The sequence below is a fragment of the Porites lutea genome, chromosome 13 (assembly GCF_958299795.1).
Source record: "Porites lutea chromosome 13, jaPorLute2.1, whole genome shotgun sequence".
NCBI classification, from domain to species: Eukaryota; Metazoa; Cnidaria; class Anthozoa; order Scleractinia; family Poritidae; genus Porites; species Porites lutea.
In genome coordinates, this window is record NC_133213.1 from 11,754,947 (window position 1) to 11,781,297 (window position 26,351).

The 26,351-nt window shown below is 39.0% G+C and overlaps 1 protein-coding gene across 2 annotated transcripts in view; it reads left to right on the forward strand.

The window, feature by feature from the left end:
* The first annotated feature begins 8,699 nt into the window (after nt 1–8,699).
* Nucleotides 8,700–26,351, forward strand: part of LOC140923721 (VWFA and cache domain-containing protein 1-like) — a 35,849-nt gene continuing 18,197 nt past the window's right edge. Inside the window, exon 1 of one of the 2 annotated variants that reach the window (XM_073373794.1) lies at nt 8,700–8,909. In XM_073373794.1, coding sequence (XP_073229895.1) covers nt 8,751–8,909 — 159 coding nt within the window. In that variant the 5' untranslated portion in view covers nt 8,700–8,750. Of the gene's footprint in view, nt 8,910–24,777; nt 25,026–26,351 lie in introns of those variants that run through there. The other variant, XM_073373793.1, reaches the window with a different exon arrangement.

A 26,351-nucleotide genomic window follows, 5' to 3' on the forward strand; every position in this document is an offset into this window, starting at 1 on the left:
ACTTAAGAGAAAATACTTTGATCTTTTATCAAATTCTCTCAACTTATCCTTTTAGGGAAATGTATAGAGACCAGTTTGAAGAATTTGTAAAAGAGTTGATCCACTATTAATTAGAATGCAGAATGCTTTACTGCTTTCAAAGTAATTTGAAGTATAATAGCTCCACCATTTTGTGTTATTGAGGAGTACAAATAACACTGTGCATGTACATATTGGATTGAAATTGCTTTCACGATAACGTCTACTCATTTCAAAATTTACCATTTTCAAGAACCTTCCGGGAAATTCGTTTGGAAAAATGGGTAAATGGGTTCCCTACTCAGCCTACTCAGCCTACTCTTTACAAACAGTGTATAGGTTCTTTAACTCACCACAGCATTTTATATGAACAAGGACCGTGAGACCGGGCCTACAGGTTTTTTTTTAATTCCAAGAAGACTAGAAAGTGTGACCGTTTACAGATGACATCGGAAAGCACTTTACGTCAGTTATTTAAAAATCCTGATCGACGATTGGTCCGGCCGGGGTTTGAAACCGCGGCTTCCCACTCAGTAGACCGGTGTTTACATCCACCTGGAGCTAACCGGGCGGCGGTTTAAGTAATGGTCCAGATATGAAGGAAAGGACCAAAACGCAGTGAACACGTCGGAATGCAAAAAGGTGCTAACTTTACTATTGTCTCTACTAAGGTTCTGATTGGTTTAAACATCAAATTTCACGAAATCTTCGCAAAGCAGCATGTATATTAATCCCCTTTTTTTCTATCCAACTTCCTTATAACACAATCTCGTCTGAGTCAAAGTAACACAGAAATCGTATGTGCGGATCATGTAAAATTGTGAACATTTCTTGGTCATTGTTTGCAACTCTTGTGATTGGTCGAAATGTTTTAACTCAAAAATACACCCTTTAAAAGTGGAGTTTAAACACATTGTCTTTCTTAAACAGCCTTTCTGTGGATTTATGCATTCTCTGCGTAAAATTGAAAACATTTCTATGTGAGGAAAGTGTATTGCGCCACAACAAAACAAATTGCCTCCTTCTTACCTGGATCATTACTTAATTCAGCTGTATTTCACTATCAAGTGAATGTGCGCCTCTCTTAACAGAAGTGAGAGTTCAATGTAACTCCCATGTCATTTAATTATCATGGACTTAGCAGCACTGATTATCATGTTAAAGTCCACATGCAAGAAAATAAGGAAAAACCGTTTTCCGAATGTGCATCACTTACGTTAATCCACAGAGCATGTAAAACGTATTCTCTTGGATATAGTATGTGACAAATATGTCGCGCCGAGAACAGCTTGAAGACTAAGACCTGGGGTAAACGTGTATCAGGAACTATACTAAGATACTGGAAAAAGCTAGTTCTTTTGTAAAGATCGAAACAAGCAGGTGCATTTTAGATTCCTTGCATATTGAGCAACGCATGTCGTCTAGGGCCAGATGTCCAGTCTTTTCCCTGCATCGTTTGAAGTCAATTCGCTAGAAAGCTAGAAAGCAGATTCCCTTCTTTTAAGTCTCTATGTTCTTTGTGTCCAAGACATTTTCGTTGAGTCCACTCTCCATTCTAACTACCCATGAAGCTTCTTTACCATGAAGCCAAGTTACCTTCCCTATCATATATTTGGTACTAATGTACATCGACGCTACCTTGCAACCTACGAGATTGCTAACGTATTTACTAAAAAGGCTGCACTTGCACTTTCTCCGTTCCATGCATTCACAGGATGTGACAAGGTGAATACTTCCGGTCACTTCCAGAAATAATCGGAGTTGCTTTCGCTTACACGTTCTTCTATGCGATAGAAAAAGTAGTTCTTTACTGTCAACTGACGAAGCCAAAGGTAGTTTCTTTGACCCGGCGGCCTGCATTACTTAAACATTTCAAGGGCACGGCGAACCATGCTGGCCTAATATGGAGTCAGCAGGCACTGGTTCCAAGCATGTCGGTTCCTAGTCTGCAAGATTGGGGCTGGATATCTCTAAGAGGCGAGTGGCGACTCTCCTGCACACCACTGTCAGTAATTACAAAGTTGAGGGTGGAACTAATCAAGTACGCTCGCGTAAGAAGGGTTATGCCCAGAAGAGTAACAATCGTGAAAGGTAAATCACAAACTCTTTTTTTCGATTACAAGCACTCGTCTGCATGAAGTATCAAGTCATTAGGTCACCGAGATATCATCTGTTCTTCTCCGATATTCTGTATCATAGCCAAAGTAGGCTCAAGTTTAGTACGTAATGGATTATATATGATGAAAACACTAAATTGAGTGTATACATTAGATTTAAAGAAAATATTAAAGTAAAGAAAATTAGCAGGCACAACAGAAGTTTAGGCTCATTCCTTAAAAGTTCCGACTCTGGTAGTTTTACTTCCGGTCTAGCTGGCGGCCACTCATATCATGTCTATTCTACTTTTTTAGACAATTTGCGTTAAAATAATATCTCTCTAAATAAAAAAAACAGCTACCTTAGGCATTTGCTGAAATTTTCTTATCCAAGTTGCTAAAATTCGGACGTTTAAAGAAAATGTTAATTTCACTTCCGGTTCAAAATGGCCGCCATTTTAAAACTCTTATTTTTCACACTTAATGGACTTTTTGGCGATGGCACCATATCCTATCTTTTTTAGGGCCTTGAAAACTATCATCATGCCAAATTTCATGCTTTTAACAGAAAGTGAACAATTGAAGCACATATCTGTTCTACTATTATAAAGTTCAGAAGTTTTTAGACTTTTTCGGAAAAATACCTGTAAGAATCCTTCTTGATGTTCTCTTGTGTGTTCAGGTTTTCTAAAGCGTCTTTATGTGCCCTGACATCTTCATTCACGGCATTTTAAAACTTCGTCGTCATCTTGACACTGAGACGTACGGAAGGGTTGCCATGGCAATGTAGTAATTTCACATGTGAAATTACAAATTAACGCTGAAATTTCGCGCCAAAATTAAGGAGTAATTCGTCACCTATGATATTATGTTGGTACCGTTGACATCTTTACGTAAGTGCATGTCAGGGGGGGAGTATTCTGGGGGGCAGCATAATTTCAAGTGGACGTTAAGGAGGGGGGGGGGGGGAGGGAGGGGGTCTGACCAAAACGTCTAATTGACGTTAAGCGGGGGAAAAGCGAATATGTCGACGGCTTTAGAGGTCTCGAGAAAAAAATAATTCCTTAAAAAAATTTTGTTCAATCGATTGGACTTACACCAACAATTTGTAACTAGTGCTCACAGGGCTTTATTTTGGCTGAGTTTGAGGCCAGGTCATTTTCTGGCTATTTCCACGTCTAGCTGATAACAAGAATCGCCAAAAGGCTATTTTAACTGAGCTGAAAATTTTCCTGGGGGAGAGGTTGGCTGCATACACTCAGGCCACCAGGCTTGTCGACGACGATTGCGTGACATAGCATCTCATGTGTGATAGTTAAACATTTACTCATTTGAACCTGTACCCTTTTGGAACACTTTCGTAGCAAGAAAATAAGTACCATTTTTAAGTCGGGGCTGTATAGTACCTTTTCAAATTCCACCATTATGAATAAAAATAAGCAAGTGAGCCATTCTAACCAAGAGACAATAAGTGTTATTTTCTGGCACCCCTCCCCCACCACCACCAAAAAATATATTGTGACTAATATGACCTAACCGGAAATTCCAAAAATTATTGTTCTACAGGTTAGAAAACGCTGTCAATTCTGGTTCTTAAAACTAACAATGCAAATTAAATTTAAGTTTTGTTTTTGTCTGATATTGCGTTATAAAGCCTTTCTAACTGTCCTTGTGAATATATGTATATTTATTTATATATTTCTTTGACGTGGTGATCTACAGTGAGCACATTCCCCAGGGCATTCCTTTCCTGTAAGGAATGACCTTTCACACGCAAAGCAAGAATCGCAATAAAATAAAAGGAGACATTGGCTGTCACTGATAAAAGAGTGTCAATGATAGCTTGAGAGACGTCTTTATTCAATGGATGTACACACACACACACACACTCTAGCCACAAACACAGAGAGATTTGCAATCACGTTTTGGAAGGGAAAAAGTCATCCAAAGGCTTAAACTTCAAGAAATAGTGAAAAACCCCACAAGGTACTCATCGTAGAATCTTTTGAAAGAGACGATGAAAAAGCGCAGTACGCTAGCTTCAAACACTTCGTCATTTAATGGCTGTCTTCGCTTGACATGGTTAAGTACTTCTTGTCAAGCCATCATAGAGTTTAAAGTTGTCCGTTTTCACGACATAAATCCCGGGGGAGTACTCTCTTACATTAACTTTATAGATATTGTTCTGAAATAGTGAAAGATTAGGAGAGCCGGACGGTGCACCCCCACTACGACTTCCCAGAAATACACCCCCCTCCCCCCCCCCGAGAAAAAAATGTAACTCATTCTATAAACTGGTATGCGCCACAGGCAGCCCAGTTAATTACGCGGAGCCGCTCTTAAACATTCTTTGTCTACGTTACCAAGCACAAATTTTAAGACAGATAATACAACTATAAATGTGTCCTGAATATTTTTTTTCTGTCTTTTTCGTTTTTTACTTTTCTTCAACAGGTATGATCTGTAACATCAAGGACGTCAAAAAAGTATTTCGTAGAAAAAACAGAACGACTAGTGTCATGATCTCAAAAGATCCTGTGAATCATCTGGAATTACAGAAAAATACATAGATTTTTCAAAAATTAAATTATTTCGTCAAAGGGATAACATAGACGTAAGCGAAAAACACTTATGTCCAGGATCGATCTTGTTAGCAAAAATTTGCTAGCAAATTTTTTCGCAATTGTCGCAAATTGAGAAAAAATTATGTAAGAAAATCACTTACAAATATCGCAAAAATCGCAAAAATAACAAATCTAACAAGAATCAATGGTAAAGAAAAACGTGGAATCGTATTTTTTATGAACTTTAAATTCTATTTTTTTTCTCCTTCTCCGTGTGGTCCCTATGGCTTCCACGCCCGACACAGGCTCCTTAAAACTTGATTGCCTCCTCATTTCTTATCTTATTTCCAGGCAAGGTCGAGTCAAGTCAACGCTTTTAGAGCTTCGTATTTCCTATTTTATCTCTAAGCAAGCGAGATTTTACGTTTTTAAGAGCGTTCTTGTTTCCAAATGTTTTCAGGTCATCCATGTAGAATAGGTGATTGATAGCAGATGTTTTTGTAGTGTAACCACAACTGTTGCTGTTGAGAAGAGAGGATAGCGGAACAAGAGCAATACAGAAGAGGAGAATAGGAAGAGGACCACTTTGAAATTTGCCTCTATAGATGTCAAGGCTTTTTAATATCTACAATCAGGGACAAAAGTAGTTGACACACTTGTTTAAAACGGGTGCTTTTAACAAATATTTAATTCATTTATTATTTCATTCTTTTTAAACGCCGTAAATCCCCTCACCCCCCGAATCAATGTTGTCTGAAGTAAAAAAAAGACTTGAGGGTCCAAAATTCAACATTGACTTTGGGGGGAAGTGGTTGGGGTAGACAGGGGAAGGGGATAAGTATATCCACTATGCAAAAAGGGGCCATTTTATGGAAGTGTGTCAACACTTTTGTCCCTCATTGTAGGTCATGGGCACAGAGTTAAACTCCTTTTTGTAATTTAACTAGGCTGCTGATAGGTTTCTTTTCTTCTTTTATCTTCCTCAATGATGGCCTATAATAATAATAATAACAATAATGATTTTTTTAAAAAAATAATTTTATAATAATAATGATGATAATAATAATAATAATAATAATAATAATAATAATTATTATTATTATTATTATTATTATCCTCCGTAAACACAGGCTTGGGCGGAGTCCTCCTTAAACATCAAGTCACTTACCGCCCGTGACTTTAGTTGTCCAAGACTTTGCGAAGGATTTTGGCTGTACCCAGTAAGCACGTTCTCTGCAAAGACTGTAAACGACATTTGACACCAATCTCTGCTAACCACTTTTCTATGTCTTTCGAGACAGTTCCTAATGCACCAATTAACTACTATGCCCTGCCAATTTCCAGATCCGTTTCAAGTCCGCTTCAGGTCTTCGTAGTTCTCAGTTTTCTCTTTCTCTTTGTCTTTCACCCGGGTGTCAAATGGACATTATCATTATTATTATTATTATTATTATTATTATTATTATTATTATTTAGCCGAATTTATGAAAATCGCACCAGCTGGCTATTCTAGGTCATACAGTTTAACTTGGCTTAAATAAGGGAAATATTGTACAGAAACTCAGCTCTTACCCATAAGCCTTCTAAGGTGACTCCCATCTGATTAGCAAAGAAACATTTAAGTCTATCAAAGAGACACTCTCAACCTGGCCATATTTAGCTCCTTTAAGGCTCTACATGTCAGAGGCAGCATGAGGTTTAAGCTAGCCCGAAACAGAGAATTCAGGGCCACATCACCAACACCCCCACCTGACCTGACACGGCCTTGCAGCCGAGCACACGGGTGAGGTGAACCCTCTCCCTGGCCAATCGGCCTGAAAAATTTAAAGAATTTGGCATGACCAACGTAAAGCAGACACATGATCAGTGAACTGATTCTCCAGAGAGACTAACTAACCATACGACTCTTGCAGCACGCTACCCCTCCCCCCCACCCCCTTACCCCCCTAGGGATTGACATGGAGGCCCCTTCCCACCCTATGGCAAGTTAGCTTAACGATGAGACCAACCAAGAAAGCAAACCCCCTATGAAAATTCGTACCGCAGTCAACAGAAACCCTGCTTTGGCCAGGTTTCTGTGCGAATATTCTGGGCCTTTTGGAAGCACGCTTTCAAAAATTCGGCTAGATATACTCTCAGTGTTCAACTGTTAACCAGTTCCCGGTACAAGTCACATCCTACAACCTTAGTACCAGTGTGCTACACAGCCGTTTTTAGTGTCGTCACGCAACTCTCCTCCGGAATGTAGTTCGGTTCTCAGCAGCCGTTTGTGGGGAGGAGCGTTGCGTGACGACACTAAAAACGGCTGTGTAGCAGACTACCTTAGTACTCGAGAACCCGTCGGAGGATTCGTGCTGTTCCTTTATAATAAGGAATGGAATGAATCTGAGCCACATCAAGATTCACCTCTGCCAACTAATCATTTTGGGATTGTCCCAAGTGCCCCGACAATAATAGGCAAATTAAACTCTGGTATTGACCTTCCACAGGTTTGTTTAATGGAAAGCACCCCTTATGTGCCGCGAGGCACGAAGACGATAGGTGAGCCGGTCTGGTTAACAGCGCCATCAAGTAAGGTCCAAGAGGTGCATTCCGTTTTTAGCGGAGCTCCACGCGCAGTGCGCGAGGGTGGAGCCCCATAGCTAAGGAAATGTGGTAATCTACCCATCCGAGAAAATTTCGTAATCACGTGACCGTACACCGACCGTCCGTCCGCACCACAGGCATACCAATGTAAAATAACTCAATCAACAAGTATGGCAACCCAAATGCAACTCAAGGTTTTAACATGGCCGCCCGGGCTTTTAGAAAGAAAAAACAACGACAAAGTCGTGTCTTTTTCGGCGTTATTTTTTATGTTTACACTCACGTGGATCACAGAGAAAGAGCTAGAGCGAGTTATTGAAAACAAAGAAGACGAATTTCGTTGGAAGAAAAACATGGAAATTCAAAGCGGCAATGAGAAAATGACAAATGCTAGTGGCCAGCAAGGAGCGGCCAGCAAGGTGAAAATGAGCGGCAGTGGAAAATAAAAGCGAACAAGAACACAGGAAACAAAATATTAGGTACGCACATACGAAAATTCCTCCATAAAGATAATGTGTAACTAGGAAGTCTGACATTTTAGTCGTACAAAACAGCGTTGTAGTCGTGCAAAACAACAGGAAAGGGAAAAAACAAAGCGTGCTGCACGTGCAAATTTGTTTTGTGCTAATTAGAAGAAAAAATGTGCTGCACGTGCAATTTGTTTTTATTTCTTATTAGATCTGTTAGCCTTGAAGCCATTTTCATTGTCGTCCCTGTTTAGCATTACACGATTTAAATTAAATTTTTTTGTTTGCAAGTATTATTAACCAGAGCTTCGCCTTTAACACTGGCTAAATCTATTCAGTAAAATCCAACTAGTGGTCTATTATCAAAGCTGCGTTCTGATTGGTTGAACTACTACTAGGCTATATGTTATAGCCCACTAGTAGCGAAAAGCGCCGCCTTTGAAAGCCAAAACTATAGCGGCTGAATCGCGTTTTGCTAGCTAAAGTTATTTAGTCTCGATATTTTTGACCAATTAGTTGGATTTTATTAATTAACAATTATTCCTCTCGCCCTCATGGTCTCTGAGTCAATAGCCCATTTACTCAGAGCCCATTCGGGTTCGAGGAACAATTGTTAAGTATTATCTTAGCGGCGATTTGCTATGCGGTTTCGTGGGCTTTTTTCTCTTTTTTGCGGTTTTATTTCAGTTTCATATTATTTGTCAAGCGTTTGCCACAGAGGTGAAAGAAAAGCAGAATGGCGTCTTTGTTTTACAGTAATTGTTTTTAAAAAAATCTACTCCATCAATCGAGGAAATCGAAAAAAAAGTTTTTAGTGAAATGACTGTTCTTTAGAAATTCCCGGAATACCTACTCGGACAAATGAGTGTGTATTCGGGTATGAAGATTGCTGTATCTCAGTAATTTTACTTTGAGTAGTCAGCCGATTCATTCCATATGTTCATTCTCCATGACATGACGCAAACAAGTGCATGGTTGAATGATCGACATATCATCTGTTTTTACAAAGCCAAAGGGAAATGGCGGCTAAGATACGAAAGCTTCTCGCTGTTCTTTTTTTCGTAGCCTGTGCCATCTTTGTACCCCAGGAGAGCGCTGGAGATTTGTTAGATCCAACCTTAATTGGGAGAGAGTTGCAATCGTTTGCCAATGATGCTCTTGGAGTGGATGACCTTCAAGTAAGATCACATCTTTGCTAATTAGGCATTTTCTGATCTTCGACTACTAAAATATTCAATGATTAGTCTTCTGTCAGATGGGTTACACACTTTGATTGCACTGACATAATCAAAGTTTAGCCCAGTTCGATAAGTCGACAAAGTTCTTTACTCGTGCAAATCCGAAATATAGACTGTACGTGGGAAGTTCATTAGACATTAATTTTGCGACATGCCGAAAAGAAAACTCGATTTTAATTCCGCTTTGTGGTGTTAGAGTTTAGCGTACACTGCAAAACAAATCGACGCGGCACACCACCTTCATAGAGACTTAAACATCAGAATTCTTACGAACCGATATCCAAGTTCAGAAAAAGAAAGTACATTTCGTCGTAAGGCTACGTCGTAACCGTGCTGTGACCGCAAAGGAATAATGTAAAAGAAAAGTGTGCTGCACATGCTTCGTCGGTTGTTTTGCGTATTTTATATAAACCTATTGCTTTCTTGGAGTGCTCGTTGCCGTCGCCGTCGTCGGATTTAAAACTGAGTAGACCGAAAATAAGATTCCGGCCATCCATCAAAGTCGGCGAATATAATATAAAATCTGTAATTATATGAAATCAACGATATACATCGGTCGATCTTAAAAATGTATTGGGCCTTTTTTTAGCTGGACCAATATCTGTTGGCGGAATTCCTGAGAAACAAATATAAGTTGTCTTTAAGTTTTGACATGCCTAACCAAAACCATATCCGTGTTGATCTTTTAATGGTTTGCCTGTTTCTGGAACTGCTAAGTTTGGTAAATTATTGACAGAAATTGGTGAGCGGTGTATATACTCAGTCAAAAACTGGAATATAGAAGGAAATCGGAGAGGAAATATTGGAATTGCAGCGTTTACTAATAGTACCATGAGAGGACACAGAGGCTTTTTACTGGAAGTACCATCCCACGCAGTGATGTTTTCTCCGCGGGCAGCTAATCCGACTTAATCCCATTTAATATGTCGCGCTCCTCGAAAGTGCGAAAATTTTCTTGTCGTGTATTAGATTTCAGATGCATTTTCTTAATCTTCATTTCGCGCCAGAATAAATTAGTTTGCGCGCAAAGGGCTCCTAAAATATCACAAGGTTTGTCCCACCTCGAGTCCACCTTCTGGATATACGCCGGCTTGGTAGCTGGAATACATTGCCGAGGCGAAGATCTGGCATTTTTTCTTCCTCGTCGTATTTTCTTCACGGCAAATGTTTATATTTGTAGTGAGAATGCAGCGCATATCGGTGGATTTTACTTCATGCGGCTTGCTACTTCTGAAAGAAGAGTGCCGGATTTCATCGTTTTGTTCATGTTTATTAGTGTTGGCAAATGTAAGGTAAATGAACCGACCACTGTAAGGTAAGAATTGAAGTTTTAAATTTGTTACTCGGCGAAAAATCGTGGAATGGGAATTCGTGAAACTCGTGAGTATTACCTCTGTTACCTAATGTCATGCGATGACTCCTCGCTTTTTCGATGCGTAACACGAATAATAGCGATAAATTTCTTTCGCAAAGTGAAGCATAATTTACTTAACGAGACCATTTGACGAATATTTCTTGTTATATGCTTTATTCATATTTGCTTGGCTTATTCAGGCTACATGCCAGGAGTTTGATGACAATGTTTGTGTGCTATAATTATGCTGATAAGTTTTTGCACCTTTATATTGAAACTCATGAGCCAAACGTTTGTAAACTCTAGCAAAACACTCTTCTATTATGGAGGAACTTTTAACGTCTTTCGGGGCCCTAATATGGTGTCAAATTTTTGGGGGAAACAAAGCTTGATTTTTGGCCAAACAGACTATAGCTTTTTTGTCTTTGAAGAGAGCGCGAGGCAAACGTCCGTGAGTACAGTGTAAGCCAGTGATTCTTTAGGTAGAGCTAACAAAGTTAACGTAGGCTGCACTTTAGGTGGCACACCCATGGGTGCAGTGTAACCCAGTGATTCTTTAGGTAGAGCCAACAAACATAGTCTGCACTTAAGGTGGCACACCCAAAGGTGCAGTGTAACCCAGTGATTCCTTAGGTAGAGCTAACAAACATAGGCTGCACTTTAGGTGGCACACCCATGGGTGCAGTGTAACCCAGTGATTCTTTAGGTAGAGCTAACAAACATAGGCTGCACTTTAGGTGGCACACCCATGGGTGCAGTGTAACCCAGTGATTTTTTAGGTAGAGCTAACAAACATAGGCTGCACTTTAGGTGGCACACCCATGGGTGCAGTGTAACCCAGTGATTCTTTAGGTAGAGCTAACAAACATAGGCTGCACTTTAGGTGGCACACCCATGGGTGCAGTGTAACCCAGTGATTCTTTAGGTAAAGCTAACAAACATAGGCTGCACTTTAGGTGGCACACCCATGGGTGCAGTGTAACCCAGTGATTCTTTAGGTAGAGCTAACAAACATAGGCTGCACTTTAGGTGGCACACCCATGGGTGCAGTGTAACCCAGTGATTCTTTAGGTAAAGCTAACAAACATAGGCTGCACTTTAGGTGGCACACCCATGGGTGCAGTGTAACCCAGTGATTCTTTAGGTAGAGCTAACAAACATAGGCTGCACTTTAGGTGGCACACCCATGGGTGCAGTGTAACCCAGTGATTCTTTAGGTAGAGCTAACAAACATAGGCTGCACTTTAGGTGGCACACCCGTGGGTGCAGTGTAACCCAGTGATTCTTTAGGTAGAGCTTACAAACATAGACTATACAGGTGTACATCAGATGGCAACAAGTTTTCCAGTTAAAACTTTGTCATAAAGTGCTACACCATGGCACTTCGACTATTTCATTATCGCGCTTGTTTTGACGCACAATTGATAGTCAGGAGAAGTCGTATTGTCTAAAACCATAGCAAAAGACAAATTTACACACATCACAGCGTTAAGGTAAGGCAATACACGGCATTTCCTTCAGGTACATTTACATTTTCTGTTAGGTTATAAGCGATTAAATCGCATGCAGCGACGAACAAAACGCTAAGCCGTCAGATATTCCAGAACCGTGTTATCTACAGTGCTGTGCATTATTATTGCTTAACTAACTAACTACGCGCTGATGGAAATAAGTTTCGGCCGCTTTAAATTTTGAAACAATTCACTGGTACTGTATAGTCATAATACTTATTGGAGCGGAAAGTTAGCACGCGAGCAGGGCGATTCTGCTGTGGTTTCTGTAATGTAGAAGATATTACGGCAATGAGGCTCCCGAGGTCCGTTCTGGAAATCACAACTACATGTAGGATGAAATGCATTCTGCGTGCAGACGTCTCCTTTTCCAGGTTAGGTTAAATAAACCGTACCAACGGTTTGTTTGACAAAGCTCCCGCGAGACGGTTTCTTGGTGATTTTATTAATTTTTCCGATCCATTTTTTTTTCAGCTCTATTTTCGCGGCTTTTGCGATACAAACTAAATTCATTTTTAGTTGTGATGGCATTACACTGCTTAATCATGACGGCTTTGGAAGAAACTGAATATATTGCGCTTCGCGATTTCGTAAAATCGCTGCGGGAATTAAAAAAAATTTTCTTCCAAAAAAGCGTTTTCACGCTTCTTTCTCTAGTCAATTATCTCGTTTGTCTCGTTTTCTAAAGGTCCTTGAGAATAGAATAAGGCAATATTTTATTACCGACAACCTAAAAACCTGATTTTTGACCAGATCGAAACAAAACTGACCTCTGAAATGGAAGAAGAAAAGCCTTTTATTTTTGCCGGCTTCGGCCCGCCGACGCGATCGTGTCTGTTTTGCTTTCATATGATGACATTTTCCTGACAGAAGGGTGTCGGGAGAAACACCTCGCGCTGATCATACGTGACAAAATCCGCCGCGCCTAAACTAATTAAGAAAAGTCTCCTCGAAAGCTCCATACAATTCCTTATAACAAAATTATAAGGAATTGTATGGAGCTCTCCGGGATACTTACAGTGCAAGCCCTTTGTGTCCCCTCATGCTATGGGAAAAAACATAGTTGGTGGTAATCGGATTCGAAATATTTTCATTTTCATTCACATTACATTTGAATCAAACCAGCCTTAACCCTATAAGTCCCAACTAGAATGAATGACCAACATCAATTTTCTCCTAACAATGTCAATCCAAAGTCAAGAATGGTTGTGACAATTATTAAAATGTTCACCTGGGGCTCGTTTCTCACGAGTCCCGATAATTAACGGGCCCATAAGGCTGTTTTGGTTCCAATGCAAAAAGAGGATTTAATAGTTTTACATCTAACATGATAAAACTATCGGTTAATGAAACAAAATGGAGTAGTTTGCTAGCCAGGGACCCGTTTCTCGAAAGTCCCGGTAACGTTTCGGGCCAGAAATCAAATTTTCAAATCGAAATATAAAGAATTAGAGCGCGGGTTCTGGCTAGCAAACTACTCCGTTCTGCTTTATTAACTGATAGCTTAATCATGTTAGATGTAAAACTATTGAAACCTCTACCTTGCATGTAAACAACAGCTTTACAGGCCAGTTAATTATCGGGACTTTCGAGAAACGGGCCCTAGGACCCGCGCTGTTATCATTTATATTTCGATTTGAATATTTGATTTCGGGTTCGAAAAGTTACCGGGACGTTGGAGAAACGAGCATCCGGGCCCAGTTGCTCGAAGAACGATTAGCGTTTAATCAGAGGTTAAATTTAACCCGGGTTCCTTTTTCCTGTGTTTAAAAGCATTTTCTCGGATAATTTTCTCTGTTAATTTAAAGCTTTCAATAATCAACTTGTACACAAAAAGAATTAAAACTGAAATGATTTTTAAGCTTTCATATCTGAATTCAAATCTCTCACTAACCGTAGGTTATCTTAACTCAGCTTTGAACAACTCGGCCCTGAGGGAAAATGTATTTCTTTTAATTCTCTCATCTAAATCTTCATGGAAATGTATGAAAATCAGCCTGGAGAATTTGTATGTGGATATTGGGACTTAAAGAGTTAACGAGTAAAAATAACCCGAAAGGATTTTGAAGACTAAATTTCCTGTTTCTTTTGGTCGGCTCAGAGAGACACTCTTGTCATCCGCGCGCGTCATGGGGTACTGTAAATGATCGATTAAGCGTCGCGGCGTTTATTTCATTTTTCCTGTTAAAGGGACGACGCGCATACGCTTATCTCAACTACGGGTAAAACACTAAGGGAATATAGAAGAATTAATAGAATTAAGTGAGGCGCGTACTAGGCATGCACAACTATGTGTAAAATATGCACACCGACTCACAAGTTGGTAGAGGTCTTAGTTCTCAAGCGATATGGTTTTGATATCTCTTTATATCAAGCGCCGTAACAATTTGTAAATACCCAAATATACCCAAATATATGGGCGCCACGGCGCTTATTCATTCATGATTATAACACAAGAAATAGAAATATTCTTAGACTACCCCTTTGCAACCAAAACCTGGGTAAACAGGGAGTGTGTTATCACTCTTTGAAAGATTGGAATAATCTAGACAAAGACATTAGAAATGCACCTGGCATTGTGAATTTTAAGCGTAGCATTTTTAGCAGGTTTTTTATTTAATGCTTTTTGTATTTCAATTGTAGCTTTTTAATCAGTTTTTAAGTTAGTTTATATATATATATTTTTATTTCTAGGTATCTTTCATTTTACCGTATATAGTCTAATTTAGTACTTTTAATCTAAGTGAGGACTTTCTGAAAACCAGTGATGTGATGAAAGTTTCCTAATAAAAGATTGCTATTATTGTTATTCGAGAGCGGCGCTTATTAAGAGTGATTTTCTGTAAAATTCGAACTTCGGCCTGACACGGTACCTCATCGATTTGGCTGATTTTCGGCAAGTAGTCTTAGAATGGTGTCCTAAATACTGAATGCATATTATAAGGTTCGAATTCTCTTTGGTTTCAAAGATACAGGAATGACAGTTTTGACGAGGCCTCGAGGGGCCGCCATGTTGGTGAACTGAAGGAGATTTACAGTAATTAATTCTAGCCTTATCATTAAAATAACTTAATCGTGACTCATACAGTTGCAAAGAACTATCCTTCCTCCTTTCATTTACCTACTCTTATCTGAAAATGGTTAAGCCTGAGCTACGAACGGCTATAACTTCTCACAGCACTTTTTCGTTACTTAAAAGATACACAAATTTGGTAGAAATTGGAAGGTCAATATCACCCATGCCACAACGATTTAGACTAAGCCATTTTAACTAAACATAGTTTGTTTATAGGTAAGTTAGACTGTTGAATAAAATAATTGGGGAAATGCACCGGAGCAGAAATATAATTGCATGAATGCGCAATGGTTCAGCCACTTGGCCGCTAAAACTTCCAAACAAAATTCGGTGAATATTTGAAAAGAAAATTCTTTAAAAATTGATCGTGCCTGTTACAGCCTATCTATCGCTTAAAAACCCTCCCTTCTAATGTAAAAAGATGATCTTTTGATTCTGACCTTACGAAGAGCTTGAAATTTGCGCTAAAATGAAAATTATAAATTTTGTTACACACAGTACTAGCTCAAGTTCGCTCTTCGATTTGCCAGACCAATAGTGAGCTGCTCGTGTACTGCACAGTTACAATTCAGTCTCTGTAGTATTTCGCTGTATAAAGCAACAAATTACATATTTTCTCACACAAAGATAACGCAAACGTTGTCAATTTTTATCAAAAGGCTATAAAAACAAACCGTGCACTGCAGTTTTATGCAAATTATATGGTATTCGATAATTACACGTGTAAACAGGAACATACCTTTGCTAATGTACACTGTTTGGCAGATCTTTCCACCGTAAGATATAAAACTAGTACATGAAATGAAATTAAAGAACTCATCAAGTCAAATTACCTGATTGTACCGTCATTACTGAATGATAAGTCCGAAAAATATGACATGGAATGTTCGGTGGGAGACGAAGCTATTTTTAGGAGGACAATGAACTGCACGCTGGAACGGAACTGAAATTAACAACCTTAATCAAGTTCAGTCTTCTTGACGCTATTAAACGTTTCACCCGACTTTGAACAGGAAGTTGTTTTTTATTTTCTTTCTCATTCTTGCATGTATTCTGCAGTTCGTCCAGTATTTTTTCGTAACTTTTAATTTTCTAGCAAACTGAAACTGTTAAGAACTACCACCCCCCCTCCCCCTCTTTGAGTGAACTTTCATTCGGTCTGATTCACAATAATTTTCGAACGGTGACAATGTGAAATTTGAAATGACATTTTATTTTAGTATTTTTAAAAGCTCTTTATTTTTTTTCCGATAGCCAGGAATGTTTTGAACGTGAAGGCTCAAGTGTCGGTGTTTTTCACGACTCTGCTTGTGGACTGACCTCACCACCAGTATTACATCACGGACATAAAATCTGATCCGAGAGGGTCATACAGTAACTGATGGGTCTCTGGAAAGGGAAATGCAGTCACTTTGGGACGAGCAGGCTATATAGATGATGAACTCACTGTTTATAACTCCATACTCCGTATCTCAAAAGTCGAGCCAACCCGGGGCTAGCGAACACAATTTTGGGGCCACTGGCCACGCCCTTATGTTTGGCGGGAAATTGGCAACCTCGTCCCTAGGGCTTTTCCTTTAAAAGATGGGTAAAGCCCTAGGGACGAGGTTGGGAAATTGGCTGATTAGTCAAATCTCCTTAACTCCACGACAATGCAGCTTTCCAAATATTGCCCTTCTAATCATCATATAGGTAGGGCCTCCCGTAAGCATTTGCAACTATTTTGATTTGTAGAAGACTCTTTAACAGTTTTCATTACCCCCACCCCCACCGCCCCCTCCCCCCATCCATAACAAAAAATTCTCAGACCAACACTGAATTGCATGAAGGTATGACAAAATTATGACCATCTCGAGGCTAGGTTCATCACTGTAACTCACCACATAAAAGCTTTTTCGTTGTTTGCCGATGACGACTAATTCTGTTATGAATACTAAGGTCCCATAAACAACGCCACGTTTAGAAAGAGCCCGCCCTTTTTAATCCAAGAAAACCCAAGTAGCAATTTCACCAACGGACAAAAGCCGTAAGAAAAGAACCGCGTCAAGTAGTTCATAACATCACAAACGCCTCATGACACCTTTTATTCACTCTTTCTTCGATAAAATAATTTTTAATTTTTGCTGCGGAGCGACCGTAGGGAGCGAGCAGCAACATAATCAGGATTTAAGGGAAATATATAAGGGGCGACGAATTCTCGAATTCATCACTTTTTACCACAATGCATTGCATTTAACCAGAGTGCATTGCGCCACGAACAACTCAAATAAAAACACGGGGAAGTTCGCATCGTTCGCTGCCCAGACTCAGAGTTTTCTTTTTAGCAAATTTTCTACAGCACGGTTAGAGGTCTTACCAAATTTAAGACACGCAGGAGTCTTTCAGATCAGTACGATGGTTAACTTGGGGATTGGATTTCAATTCAAGAGCCTTTGACTCGTCCAGGTGTTAAACCTGACGAGAAGATGAGTATTTGCTCTTCGACTCCTCAACACGGGGGATATATAAATTCCAGCTTGCTAGAAGGTGATGTGAAAGTGAGAAAATGTCATGCCATGCTATTCTTAAGAACCTGTATGAGCCGAAAATGGATGTGATTTTGACCATTCGCTTCAAAATAACAGCGTAAATCGAGATAACAAAACATATGTTTTGTGTCCTACGTTGCAGACGAGGACGTGTATCGGCGTTTTGAAAAGCATAATTATGTTCTTTCATTCATTCATTGCCATGGAATATGCGTTTACATTGTTTTTTTACTGTTAATAGCTCGATTAATGCGGCTGGCGATCATCTTGCCGGCGGAAGTTTCCCAAAATTACGGAGGCAGTCTCTGCGGTGTAGTGGTGAGGTGTAGTCGCGTCGAGCCTACGGTACCGGGTTCGAGTCCTACCGAACTCTTTTTCCCTTCTTTCTTTTTTCCCCCGTTTTTTGTGTTGTTGTTTTCTATAAATATATAGCTAAATAACTGTTACTTGATAAAGTGCAATAAACAGCAAGAAAAGTATCGTGTTTCCAGAGAAAAGATAGTACACCGTATATTAAATATATGGATAAATTACTTTTGGAAAACCAGAGTTGATAACCACTTGATCATTTTTTAAACAACGTTCCCACGAGTTCTTTGTATAGACTGATAGTAATTATTCTAGTACTTTCCAACATGTAAATAGGACATTCAATGTCATTTTCGAGTCTTTTAAGTCCCACTGCCTAACTAATGCAGTATCAACAGAATGTGCCGCAGCATTACTATCTTTTAGATACCCTAGTTTAAGCATGAATGACATCAGCATGCGCGATTATGAGCATTGTAGCTTATGAAAAGAAAATTTAACCAATGCACATGAAAGCGTCTAAGACGGGGACTAGAGGGAATTAGGAACATCGTGCTTACCGCTGGAAAAATATTGGCTAGTTCTTTGAATAGACTCCATTAAAACCGTTTTTGTTCAGTAAGGAGCTGTTAGATGGGGGGGAAGCTACATAAAGAAGATCGCATCAGAATACGGCACAGGACTAGGCTCTCAAAATCGATAAGATGCAAGACCGATTATTATGTAAAACAGAGAAAAATTCCTTGAGGGAAAAAAATTATGGCTAGGGAAAAGAAATGAAGGTGGAAAGTTAGGATCGTAGCTTCTTTTCAGGTAATCGATCATTTACGTTAACTTCCGCTATCCGACGGGCATATCGGAAAGACTGAAAACACTCAATGGATGAGAGTATAATACATTCAAGAAGAAACAAATTTGTGATTTTTCACAACTCATTAAAAAAACTAAAAATGCGTACTACTCGGTTATACAAGATTTTTGTTTTCAATTTTAGATTTTTGCGATGGAGCATTAGCCCCCGTACTCACTAGACACTACTTCACAATCATCGTGTTAAAATGAGTGAAATACTGCATTTGCATGGCGTACATTTTGAAGAACATTTGAAAACTATTTGGATTCCTACCCTTATACCTTTATTAAAAATTAAAGTTGGGAAATTTGTTGTTTTCTAAAAGTAGATTGAACAGCCGAACGACATTTTTTTACACGGAGTGGGGAAGGCAAAGCTTCACTTTTCTCTTCTAAGGTAGAAAGCGTCAGCAAAACGTGAGAGTCGTGTGGGGGTAAAGTGTTTAACCTAATTTTCTCACCGATTGCAAGTGCCATTTCATCCACGCATAACCTCACCTAGTCAACAGAATTAGTAAATGTAATGGGGAAACGTTACGAGAGAACTGAGTAAGATGTTAGCCGGGGCAAGTTTTGAAAATTGTGCGCACACCTGGAAAATCTTGGCTACGCTCCTGATAGAGACTTTTGCTGGAGAGAAATTGAAACGTGCTCGCTACTACAGTGACCACCACAAAGGACAAGCCATAGGATAGTTCCAGAAAACCACCCATTAAAATAGATCATGAAGTTGTCGCGGCGGAGGATGAACTTGAAGGCTTCTGATGAAGTGCAGTTTTTCAAGGGAGCCCAAACAAGATTATGTACGATGGGCACAGCTTGTTTGATCTGGAAAATTTAGAGAAGCTCAAGGCAAATCGCTAGACAACACATGCTAGAACTGAAATAAAAATCTTTTGCGCTTTTGAACTCTGTCCCAAAGGGTAAAGGTGAAAGTTTCCCTTTATCAATGCATTAACCAAGTTGATTATGAATGTTTCCTTATGTTGGACGTCTTACTAACAAGCACATTACCACTACTTGTCCTCAGAGGCGTTTTTGAGTTGACGAGCAGAGAAAATTAGGTTTTGACGGTTTGAAATTCAGGATGCCAGAGTGAAGACGCCTTTTGTACGATGACGTCATCGTCCGACAGTAAAAAGCGTTCGTTTTTTACCACTGATATTACGTCAATCGGTACACTTATGTTGTCGAAATGTCTATAAGCATGGTAAATGATTTTACATTAAACTGCTGACACATCTTCAATCACTCCTTATTGTTCGCGATATCGGATAAACACTCTGGTCGCTAACTGAATTTTCTGTGCTGTTTACTTTATTTTGAATTGGGGCTGTCTTGAGTTGTCCATGCATTGACTAACGATTTTAGGCTTTTTCAAGGAAACGAAAATCTGGAATTTTCCCGCGGGTGAGGCATGTGCGCACAGTTTTAAAGCCGTTCGGTGGGGTGACTGTGGTTTTTGTTGTCCTGGGCTCATCCCTCATTCTTCTTAACCCCTCCGATTAAACCAATTTTTCTGTTTATCAAAAAACCCTTTATGGAAAGACAAAGAATCCCCTCAAAACAGGCTTCGTGATTGAGACAAAATACCTGAAAATTGTACAAGGTAGAATGAGTATATTCATTACTTTGCCAACGCCCAATTTTTAAAACCGGAAGTAATGATGTTTATTTCAAGGGCTTATGTATCATGAGTTTTGAGTGAATCTTCAAACGCTGTAAATACATGTAGCTGGAACTATCATCGCATCCTCGCTCACCAATAATGATAACTTATATCAACTGCCATTATTTATTGCCTGGCTAAGGTTTTTACGGATTCTTCAGTTCACTTGTTTGAAACCAGGCGGTTTCACGTGAGTTGTAACGCCATGCAAGGAACGTGACGACCCGCGATATGCGTGGGAAAATACTACTTTTTTCGATCAAGGTGGAAACTGGCATCTTTGTTGTCGAGTAAGGTAATACATCTCAATTTTCATTACTATGGTTAATTTTAAAAGCTCTGGTTTCGATAAAGGAACTGGAGGAAAATCAGGAAAATTCCAGTTCGACTGTGATGGTTGCATTTTGTTTACGTGTCGTAGCATAAACATAACAAATTCATTTTCCTTTTCCTTATACAATCTGCCTTTTTTTATACTGTTTTCCGCAGCAGAGTTATCGATTATATTACAGAGGCTAATTTTATTACACAGATCACTCAGATTTAATGACAGAAATTCTATTATCGATTGTAATTTTGGCAACACCTGGCGAGTATTCGGAGTAAAGATTATTGACAAAGTCGCTAGAACACTCTTCCATTCATTACTTTTGTTTCTGCTCCGTTAAATTTGCCCAATTTTTTTATTAACGAACTGGATTTGACTACAAACAATGAGTATTCAGGCAGAGTGGCAAGCTTCAATGCGATGTGGCAAAAGAGATATACGCCTTTAAAATTCTGTTAATTTTGAGGGTGTAAAAAATTCAAAAAGTATACCCACAAAAAGTTTAATCGATCGTTGCGATAAACGTTATCAATTTCGAAGTAGTTTCTAAAAATACAATAAAGAGGGATTGTTCTTTCAATGTGTATCAGCAAAGGACGATTAGCTTTGAAGACAGGGTTGTAGTCGAAGGCTCAAAACCAGCTTCTGTTAACCAATATGGCGCAGGTCCAAGGCACCCAAAAACCGGCCATATCGATAATTTCCGAAATAGGAGGAATTAGAACCTAAAGTTACCTATTCCTTATTAAAGACCCCAAATCAAGTCTAGTTGCCAATTTTTAGCCAATTCGGTGAGATAGTGTGGCAGCGACTTTTCAATATAGCTCGAATCTTACAGACAACTGCTCTTAAATTGTTTTCAGTAAAGTGCGACGCTTATTCGAGTAGCGAATTAATCGATCATTTACGGTAAGCCAAGAGAGAAAGAGCTAGATGATTTTCTCTTCAAGCTAAAAATTTTGAGCTGATTCTTCTTGCGAAGGACAAAGTTGCGATCCAAGATTATAGTTATAGTCAGTTCGCAGCGCAAAACACTCATTCCAAGTTGTTAAGTGGGTAAAATGTGACAAGGTTTTTCGAATAGTCGAAGGCCAATAAATCTGACAAGTAGTTAGTTCAATTAAAAGATGTGTAATTAAAGGGTGAAAAACCAAAATTTGGTCAACATATCTTTTATCAAGAGATCATGGCTCTTGATTTTATCTATAAAAGATTATAGCCTGTTAAATATTTTAATTAATAGCACGTAGCGTGATATTTTGTGCTGCTTGGAACAGCACGTACAGTGTTGCATTATATCTATGTTTGTTTTCAGTTAAGTTTCCTCTAAAATCTTTCAAATAAAATACGTGGCAGAATAGGTGAGTCATTGGCTCAAGGAATGAAAAAATCTTTTTTTTTCTGCCATGCTGTACTTTCTGACGTAACAAAGTATTGAGAATTAACAATTTTTTTGTTTTTATTGTTATTTCTTTAAAAACGCCGTCAGAGGAAACATTATTTTGTTTGCCCTACTTACCAGACGTAAGATTGATGTTGTGACGGCAATAATTGATTTTTATCTCCGTGCAACCTACCTGTTTTGTTGTTAGTTATTTGGAATGAATTTCACTGTTGTTTTTTCGAATGGTTATATTGAGATATAAGGCAGCAGAAAAGGGTCTTTTACGTTTTTAATTATATTTTATTTAGGGTGTAAAGAAAGTCAGCTTCACAACTTGCTATTCTGGCAATTCCCTACAGAAACTTCAGTTGCCATACGGGCAGGTTAAAAACAAAGTTCACCAACCCGGTCATAAAATCCAGTATCCCAGGGCTCTTGCCCAGACACAACTTTCTTTGCGCGCTGTTTAATATATTTAGCTGGAACTTGAACCTTTGAATGCCTTTGAACAACACTTTTACTCTGAAAATAAGATACCTTTACCTGAAGTTGTGCACCTTTTTTGTCATTTTTGCTTAAACAATGCAGGAGCAATTTTTCTTATATTGCTTGCACCTATTTATTATGTGTATTAAATTGCCTAAAGTAATTCAATGTGTAAATTAGAGGGCTGAAGAAGAAATTAATGGGCCTTAAGCCACTGTGGGATTTTTTTCTTGTGTGTGTGTGTCTGTGGGGGGGGGGGGGGGGGGGAGTGGGGTGGGTCTGTGGCTAATATTATTGGACATGGGTTATTACACACTTTACGAGAAACAATGAATCCTGGAAATAGAAAAGTAATACCTACCAGACAATTTCAACCTCTTAGCGATTATAATGATTTAGAGCAACTGTTAAGAAGTCGCCTTTAGGCGACTTAAGGTCCCAGAGTAGGTCTTATTACTTTGTAAACTTGAGCATACGAAGACGTTCGACCCAAAAAAGCCTTAATCCAATCCCTTAAATTAACTTTGATATAGACTGATAGTCCCAGCACATTTGCTAACCTATTCAACGGGTCACCTTTCGCTTTAAAGCCTTCTTTTAGTGTCTTCTCGTCGCCTAAACAGGTAATTATATATTTTTATACCTTTTCAATGAAAATAACTTTCAAGTTGACTATTAATTTCTCTATTATTTGACTAAATAAAAAAGCTACTTGTTAAGATAAAAACGACTGAAAAAGAAAAAGACGTTTCACACTCGGATTTTAAAAGTGTTGAAATCGGGACCTCATGTGTTACTCCTAAGACTAGCTGATATTGGCCTCAAGAATAATTTCAGTGTAAAAAAGCTACCTAATATGCCCTATAATAACTGGTGTCTTTAGTTTGTCTTTTCTTAATCAAAGAAAGACAAACTAAAGACAATAGAAAAGCAAAAGCGAAGTTAACTCAGATAACACAGAGGTGACGGTTTTTTTTGGCTGCGTGTGTTCGTTGGCGAATCTAACATTCAGCAGTGGCATCAGGCGTGGCGCCATTCCCTGGATTAGCGGACTTTTCTTCTCTAGTGGTTTTTCTTCTGGGCTCTTGGAGTCGATAGTAGTCTGTACAATACGTAATACATGTAGTACAGTCCCAATCCCAGTCGATTTGATGTTTCGTGTGTAAATGGTGCTTAGCAATGTGATTGTTGACGTCACCACTTCTCGTCGCTCGTTTGTGTTTGGTCAGACGCGTGCTAAGGTTTCTGCCAGTTTCACCAACGTAAGTAGCCTGGTAGTCGCAGCATTTGTCTTGTATACTGGTCCCTGTCTGTCCTCCAGTTTTTCTTTGTCGACAACTATACGGACTTTGACGAGACGAGCACAACTGGTTTGCGACTCGCGAGACAGCCTATAAGACGAGATTGACCACAGAAAACGTTTTTAGTAAAAACAACTACAACATGGACTTTGTCAGACGGAACACTCACAGTAACACCGATTCTAACACTCAAACCAACATCAACACTGGCCCTGTTACGACAGCGCGCGACTATACCGTACGTCAGGGGCAGCTCTGAAACTATCGCACGTACACAACAACCTTACAATATAGGTGTTGCACGCAAACCGATAACCACTTTACGGTGACTACTTACTAATAGGGACCTTACGAAACCACGACGACGACGGCAACGGGAACGTCAAAAAACAATAGGTTTAATGAGCAAAACAACAACTCTGCACGTGCATCACGCTTTTTTGTACATTTCTTTGCCTTCACTGCACAACTACGACGTGAAATGACCAAATTTTAAGTTTACTTGGACGATAAATTCTACCATCTCTGTCCGAACTTGAGCGCGTTCATTTCTCTTCAGCACCAGCAAAAATACCCTTCTTTTAAGTAACAGGGCGAATTGGGATAATCGCGAAAAAGTTTAAAATGATGCGGTCTGTTTTTCAGCGACGTTTTCATGGACGTCGCCGTTGTCGGATCGTAAGGTCCTCAAGGAAGACAAACCGGAGGACAGACAGGGTGAAGTATACAAGATCAAATGCTGCGGCTGCTAGGCTACTTCAGTTTCATGATATTTGTCAAGCGTTTGCATAGAGGTGAAGGAAAGGCAGAATGGCATCTTTGTTTTACAGTTATTGTTTTTCTTATCTTATCAAAGGTCTATAAGAAATCAGCTACTCCATAAATCGAGGAAGTCGAAATCAACGTTTTTAGTGAAATAACTGTTTTTTTAAACTCCCGTGACACTTATTAGGGCGACTGTGGGTGTATTCGGGCGTGAAGATTGCTGTATCTCAGTAATTTTACTTGAGTAGTCATTCAGCTGAATCATTCCGTATGACATGACGCAAACAAGTGTCAAGTTGAATTGGAAATTTTTTTTGCATAAAGCCAAAAGGAAATGGCGGCTGAGATACGAAAGCTTTCTGCTGTTCTTTTTTTGGTAGCCTGTGCCATTTTTGTGCCCCAGGGGAACGGTGGAAATTTGTTAGATCCAACCTTAATTGGGAGAGAGTTGCAGTCGTTTGCTAATGATGCTCTTGGAGTGGATGACCTTCAAGTAAGACTACATCTCTACTAATTTAAGCTTTGACTGATCTTCCACTATTGAAATATTCAATGATCAGTCTCCTGTCAGGTGTATTATACATGATGATTGCACATAATCGATAAGTCAGCTGACAAAGTTGATTATTTGTTCAAATATGAAACGCTGAGTATACGTGGGAAGTTTATTAGACATTAATTTTGCGACATACGAACAGGGAAGATCGAGATTAATTCCGCTTTGTGGTTATAGAGTTAGCGTTTAGCGTACCAAACAAATCGACACGGCACAGTATACGTCGCTAGGAATTCGCGTTCTTTTAATCTCCATCGCGAATATTTGAAATGACTTCTTAATAAATTTGTCAAATGTAGGCGAAGTCTCCTGGATCCTGGAATTGAATTCCTTTGAACCATATCCAAGTTCAGAAAGAGAAAGAAACTTTCTTCGTTAGCGCTTTTACGTCCTCTATTGAAAGGGAAATCAGTAATTTTTACGTCGTGGCCTTGAAGTAATTAATATACATAACGACAAAGGAATGTAAAAGAATAGTGTGCTGTACATGCTGAGTTGTTGTTTTACGTATAAACCTATTGCTTTCTTGTAGTCCTTGTTGTCGTCACCGTTGTTGGATTTTAAGGTCCCCTTTCTTGTTACTGAAAACGGCGACAGCACTAAAAAAGGATGTCAGCGAATATATATGTTGTAGTTAATTTTTTATCTCAGGTAATTTTTATTTTTCTTTTGTTTAAACTTCATTAGCATACATTATCATACCCAAAAACAAAAGACAAATAAAAATTACCTGACATAAAAAATTAACTACAACATATATGTAATGTATTTATATGAAATGTCAAATACACAACGGTCGGCCTTAAAAGCGTATTGAGCTTTTATCTAGCTGGACCAATATCTGTCGGCGGAATTCCTGAGAAACTAATTTAGGTGAACTTTAATTTTTCAGATTTCGGACTAAAACCATATCAGCGTCGGATCTTTTAATGGTTTGCCTTCCAGAACTACTAACTTAAAGTTTACTGATACGTTTCCTTTTTTTAACATATTGAAGGATATTAGTGAGTGATTATTACTCAACCAGAAACTGGAATATGAATGAAGTCAGGGCGAAAGTATTGGAATTACAGCGTTCACGGTCCGCTATGAGGCAAAACATAGTTGGTGGTAATCGGATTCAAAAATACTTTCAATTTAATTCACATTAAATTAAGAACTAAACCGTTAATGAGTAAACATAACTCGAAAGGATTCTCTACAGCAAATTTCCTGTTTTTTTGGTTGGCTCAAAGGGACCATATATGGTCATATTAACTACGA